Genomic DNA, 6,430 nt, shown 5'->3' with positions numbered 1-6,430 from the left:
GGTGCAGTCAGTGTCATTCCCCTCTAGTATGGATAGGATGCAGTTTGACTGACATTGTCATTGAAGGATTATTAACATGCTAAACTAAGATGGCAACCACTGTGAACAATACTGACTTAACATTAGCAAGTTAGCGTGGTTGTAGCTCAAAGCATTTACAGCCTCACAGACACTAGCATGGCTGTAAACTTTTGTTGCGAGGACAAAATAATCTAAACAGCTTTTAATGGTAATGGCAGTGATGGAGCAGTGGATAAGACACATGCCTTTGGTGTGAGAGACTCGGACTGTGACACATCCACCATTGTGTCCCTGAGCAAGACACTTAACCCCTAGTTGCTCCAGAGGCGTGCGACTTCTGACATAAATGGCAAATGTAAGTCGCTTTGGATAAAAGCGTCAGCTAAATGAATAAATATAATGTAATGCCAATGCAATATAAACACTAACTATGCCACATAATAAACTGTAAAACAACGTCACTGGGGTGTGGTTTGACAGATAACTGCAAACCTTCATGAAGCTGATTAACCGTCACAGAATGCTTACTGGCTAATGAGGCTTAGATTCTTTTTTTGATCAGACAATTATCAGCATCAGAAGTTTAGCTTCTTAAACTCAATGGTCAATGATGAGAACACTCATGGTTTGTTTTAGTACATGGATTTTAGGGCTTAAATTATTAGTTGACTGACTAATTAAAAAATGCTCAACATTGACTTATCTTGTTGAGTGTCTGTATTTCTCTGGTTTGTATCACTGTAATTGAATTAAATTAAAATATTTAGGTTTTGGCGAATTTGAAGATGTCATTTTGGGCTCTGGAAAATTGTGATTGCATTTTTCACAATATTCTGACACTTCTTATGCTGAATGATTAATCATAAACGCAACAGAATAATCAATGATGAAAATAAGTAAGAAAAGCCTCTAACCATGTAAATGTGCCACTGGCAAAGAACAACCCAGTCTGTCCATTTCTCTTCTCTCTAGTGTGTGTGCGCCACACCAGATAGCCCTGTCATCCCCACCTGTTAGAAACAAAGCCATTCTTATCAAAAGCCCACCTTCTTACTCAATTAGTTCAGCAACATCCTCCCTTGCAGCTCTGACCACCCTTTCTCTTCTTTTCACCTTCCTTTTTCCTTCTAAACATACTCCCTGTTCTAAGTTATAAATGACAGAAATAACAAATACAGACACAGCGTAAACTACAAATAAAAGTGAACCAGATGTGCAACAGCTGGCTGAGTCACTCGCTGTCCTCAGGTTGTGACACAAGGACACATAACTTGGCAGAGAGCTTTGCCGTATGTCCTTCTCCTTGGATTATTATCTTATCTTGTCTCTGTCTCTTTGTCTCTGTCTCTCTCTGTCTGAGACAGGCTTACTGTGTCTGTCTCCCAGCTACCCGGGGGGTGGGGAGGGTGATTAAGAGGGAGAGAAAAGGGAGGAGGGCATGAGTGAATGCCAGACAGAGGTGGATTGTCCTGGTGTTCAGACGTAGGAAGAAGAGGGAGGAAAGCATTTGACCAGACATAGAGACCATGGGTAAGATGAGTATACTCAGCTCCTCACAATGACTGGAGCAGTAGACAAAGGTGAGGGCGTTATTGTCCAAGATGGTTAGTTTAGTCAGAGTAGCTACAGTGAGTTCCTGTGTATTACAGGACTTCTAGGATCTTCTCAGACAGCAGCATTAGTTTCCAAATTTGTGTTTTCATTTCCCCAAAACACCCTGCCCTGTCTTAGTTAGACAGAAGATAACACATGCTTCTCTCTACATCAGTATCTACAAAACTGTCTCCTACACAGCCAGTGATCAGACCATCACAGCAGTCTCTGTACAATCTTTGAATTGTGATCTCAAACTACCAACTAGCCATTCATTTAATGTGTTGCAGACAAATCAGACTGATAAGAGTCAGTCAGACAAGTGAAACATTGAATGTCCAGTCAGAATTTCAGCTTTCTGGGCAACAAGAAACATCCGTCAGTCACATGCTCCAATAGTTTTAGCTCACTTGAAAAATGGGTGGGTTCAAACAAAGGCCTGGTATGTCCTGAGTTGTTTAACACATCTAGATGTGAATAGCAGGAAATGAGAACTGAAATTCTGAACTCTTGTCTCATACTCATCTTTTGATCTTAAACCCAAATGTCTTCAGTGAACAACAAAAACAAAGGAATTTGCCTTACCGTTCCCACACTTTTGGAGGGGACTGTACATATAATTCATAAGATACCTGAGAACTTTCTTGGTCTGGTATGACCGGTAGCTCATGGTGTCCAGTGCTGCCAAACTTCAGACACTAAGCACCTTTAATGACCGTACATCTTCTCTTGTTTCCTCTTCATCAGTTTGTCCAATGGGTGGCAGCAGCAGCAGGTTGTTTGGTTCGTTGGCCCAGTCACTGAACAGCGGCCCCTTGCCCCAACCAGACCTGTACACAGAGGAGAACCCAGACCATGACTTGGACCGTGACCTGGCCGAGATCGACCCGGACCAGCTGCTCAGAGAGTGCGAGGAGGCCCTGCAGAGGCGTCCGGCTCGGCCGCACCGGGATATGGTCTATCCCGGCGGCATGATGCCCTGCCGCCACAAGCACAACCCCCCCATACGGGTCATGCAGTGGAATATACTTGCGCAAGGTAGAGATCTGTGGATGCATTTGTGAGGACTCCAGTGACATATAGAAATTCAGAAGTTGCATTCAAAATGCAAGGGGTTGTGGCTCTAGGGACAGAAAGGTCTCTGTCCAGCACTGTGGTCCAGACTGATGGATTGACTGAGTCTTGCTCCCCTCAGGATGAATTATAATAACATGATTGGTTATTCTTTAACTTTTCATCTTGCGCCATCATCAGATCAAAGTTTGAATCTGTCCGATACTTTGGTTTGTGACCAAATGCCAACAAAACTAAAGACTTTCCCATCAGCCTCTTCTGTAGTTGCTGTTTAGCGCTAATTACCAAATGTTAGCATGCTAACAAGCTAAATTAAGATGCATTACCACTTAGCTTAAAGCATGAATTTGGCATAAAAATCTGTGTGTCTCTCTGTTTCCAGCTCTCGGGGAGGGGAAGGACGGGTTTATCCGCTGTCCACTGGACGCTCTCAACTGGCAGGAAAGGAAGTACCTGATCCTGGAGGAGATCCTCACCTACCGCCCTGACATCCTGTGTCTACAGGAAGTGGACCACTACTATGACACTTTCCAGCCAATCATGGCCAGCCTGGGTTACCATGGCAGCTTCCTGCCCAAACCCTGGTCTCCCTGTCTGGACGTAGAGCAGAATAATGGTCCTGACGGCTGCGCTCTGTTTTACCGCCGGTCACGCTTTTCCCTCCAGGCCACATCGCACCTGCGGCTGTCGGCCGTGATGCTGCCCACCAACCAGGTAGCCATCGTCCAGACACTGATCTGCCAGGTAACTGGCCGGAGGCTGTGTGTGGCCGTCACCCATCTGAAAGCTCGTAGCGGCTGGGAAAGGCTGCGGAGCGCGCAGGGTGCCGACCTGCTGCAGAGTTTACGCAGTATAACGTCTGGAGGGGGCAGCAACAGCCAGAGCCAGGCGGTGTCAGGCACCATTCCTCTAGTGGTGTGCGGGGACTTCAACGCTGAGCCCTCAGAGGACGTTTATCAACGCTTCAGCTCCTCCCCTCTTGGCCTGAACTCCGCATACAAGCTGCTGAGCTCTGATGGACAGAGGGAGCCGGCCTATACCACATGGAAGATCCGCCCCTCTGGAGAGAGCTGCAGCACTCTGGACTATATTTGGTATACCCATGATGCTTTGAGGGTGGAGTGCCTGGTGGACATTCCCACAGAAGAACAGATTGGGCCAGACCGCCTCCCATCCTACCACTACCCCTCTGACCATTTATCACTTATCTGTGACATCAACTTCAGGGAGGAGCCTCACAGATTGATGTAGGCTGCCAATCGCAGCTGGCCTGGACCAATAGGACGCCTGAATTAGTGGCTCGTTGTCCAGAAACAAAACTGAACCTTTAATGTAAATCAGCGTGAGGAAAGTGAGCGTGACAACTTCTGGTTTGTGTCGGCCCAGTGTGAAGCCAGCAGGCTGAGGGCGGAGTGACGGCAGGTGAAACCTGATTGGAGCATCACATACTTTGCTATCATGAGACAGCCTGCGTCACTTCTTGTAATGTTGCTATTATTTTAAAGAGCAATGGGGAGCATTAGAAGAAGTGAAATGAGGCACTGTGACATCAGTTCTGCTGGAAAAAGCACTTGTAGTCTTAGCAACAAGTTGGGAATGGATCCACTGACTTGTGTAGCGGGGGTCAGCCCCCACTGTTTTTTAATTAAATGTTCTTTCTTTAACTGAACTGCAGCTGAAATGGCAGCTACGAGGTTCATCTGCTGAGGTTTCCGGAAACCAATTGCAGCTATTTATTGTTTCCAGTACGCAGATAAGACTATTATCACCAAATTTTTATTAAATGATCTTTTACTATCCATCAGTTGGTTATACTGTGATCAGCAGCTTTTACTGTAGTGTTTCTAAGTTAATTATTTTGCATTGGTTAAGTCATATGGTTGACATTGGTTATCATGGCGTTGTTGCTGTGACTACACTGAACATGAAATGTTAATATATAAATAAAGTACTTCTTTTTATTCTTAGTGTTGCTCCATTTGATTTCCTGGATAGTACAGATCACTGTTGATGAATTATGTTGTCATTTTGTTTGAGAACACAGGAATGGGATGAAGCCTTTATTCACACTGGGTTTAAAGCAGCCATTAGCTAACTGAAGGTATGAAGGATTAATTAACTGAAAACAGTCCCACAGGTACTCTCAGGTAACACACTATACAGCCTGAGGTATCTGAAAAGCCCCGTCTGCTTGGTGTTACAGCATACAGCCATAGTTTACACAACAGTGTTCTTACTTTGCGTCAACAGCTTGTTTCTCGTTTTCCTGGTGCAACATGACGCGGTCCTCGCGCTCAAAGCAGCTCCATAAAGAAATGCTTTTCCCAGTTTGCTGTGGAGGAGCTTGACTGGGCTGCACAGAGCCCTGACCTCAACCCCATCCAACACCTCTGACAAGGCCAACAATGGTTATTTTTTTGGCGCGGCTGTCGCAAAGACGTCCGGATCACTTTCTGTTTTCCTCAGAGCCTAACAACTACCAACACCACAGGACTGAAGAAACTAAAAATACCACTTTGGGAATAAGAGAAGCATGGTCCCTGAAGAGGTCATTTGAAATTGTAATAATTGTGTACCGAGTACCGTTTGAGTAAGAGTACAAGTGAGCACAGCAGGGGTCGGAGGAGGAGTGGAGTAGGAGAAAAGGTGAGTTAATTCATTTAGTTTTGATGAGAAACTGTTATGTGAAGAGCAAACTGGGTTGGTATTTTTTTTTTTTTTACAAACTGAAAGAAACCTCTCTGCTGAGACAGTGATAACATTTTCTATCTGTTGATTTTCATATGAACAAGCGATGGATCCAGTCCACCTCTCCTCCTCCTCCTCCTTCGCCTCCTCCGGCTACTGGGCTGTCTATCTTTTGCTGGCTACTTTCCACGGTTGACTAAAAAAAAGGCTGTCATCTTCCTCTTTCGGTTGCACAATGGCTGACTCCCTTCCTCTGAGCCGTAAATCGGGTCAGAGCTGCTACAGCCTCAGCGTCGGGTAACCAGCCTGCCACATTGTCAAAGTCAAACATCCTCCCTGCTATACGATCAGGGCTGGACACTGACACCCGCCAAATGCTGGTAGATTTCAGCCGAGGCGGGTGACACAGTCTCTCCCACTAGCCATTTTGGCGTCTTGAATAATTGTAGTCTTGTTGAAAGACATCTCAAATAAACTAATTGTATTGTGACACTACCAACGTTACTGCTACTAGCAAGGCTGCGCTGATATAACATCATATCACAACTATATCCAGAGTTTATTCCGTTTTAATAAAAGTAATCATGCCATGTTGGAAAGCAGGAGATGCGTTTGTATGGGAATAATCTGGAAAATAAAGACCTGTATACTGTTATCTCCAGTTACTGAGAGCGACTAGAGCTTCATGATGAGAAACATAAATCCAGTCAGAGCTCTGAGGAAATGCAGATGCAAAACAAACAATCCAAAAGTGCCCTAAACTGATAGAGGCCTTCATCAAATTGTCATCCTGTTGCCTTAATTATGGATTTTTTCTTAGACAAAATAATTTGTTTGCTCTTTGTTTCTAATGCAGATCATTTTCTACTCTGTATTACAGTATTTAGCCTAGTGCTGTTATAAATAAATAGGATTAAAACAGTGTTTCTGATTAAATGTTTTTTTTTAAGTTTAGTTTTTATCTTTTCAATCTTAATCTTTTACACCCATGCAGCACTTTTATTATGTACAATAAGAAGCTACTCTTTTAATGTGTTTATCTTAATGGACTACA

At 44.2% G+C, this 6,430-nt stretch overlaps 1 protein-coding gene across 1 annotated transcript; it reads left to right on the top strand.

Annotated features, from left to right (window-relative positions):
- Positions 1-2,361: 2,361 nt before the first annotated feature.
- Positions 2,362-4,655, top strand: LOC119884055 (nocturnin-like; the record flags this gene model as incomplete). Its single annotated transcript, XM_038694525.1, is given in 2 exon segments — positions 2,362-2,652; positions 3,071-4,655. Coding segments are annotated over 2 exon segments (1,160 nt in total), but the record flags the coding sequence as incomplete, so codon positions are not given.
- Positions 4,656-6,430: the final 1,775 nt, after the last annotated feature.

The sequence above is a fragment of the Micropterus salmoides genome, unplaced genomic scaffold (genome assembly GCF_014851395.1).
Source record: "Micropterus salmoides isolate LMB-PRFRI ecotype aquatic unplaced genomic scaffold, ASM1485139v1 Ms_hic_scaffold_3125, whole genome shotgun sequence".
NCBI classification, from domain to species: domain Eukaryota; kingdom Metazoa; phylum Chordata; class Actinopteri; order Centrarchiformes; family Centrarchidae; genus Micropterus; species Micropterus salmoides.
Note: the sequence above shows the minus strand (reverse complement) of the source record. Positions and strands in the feature narration are given on the sequence as shown.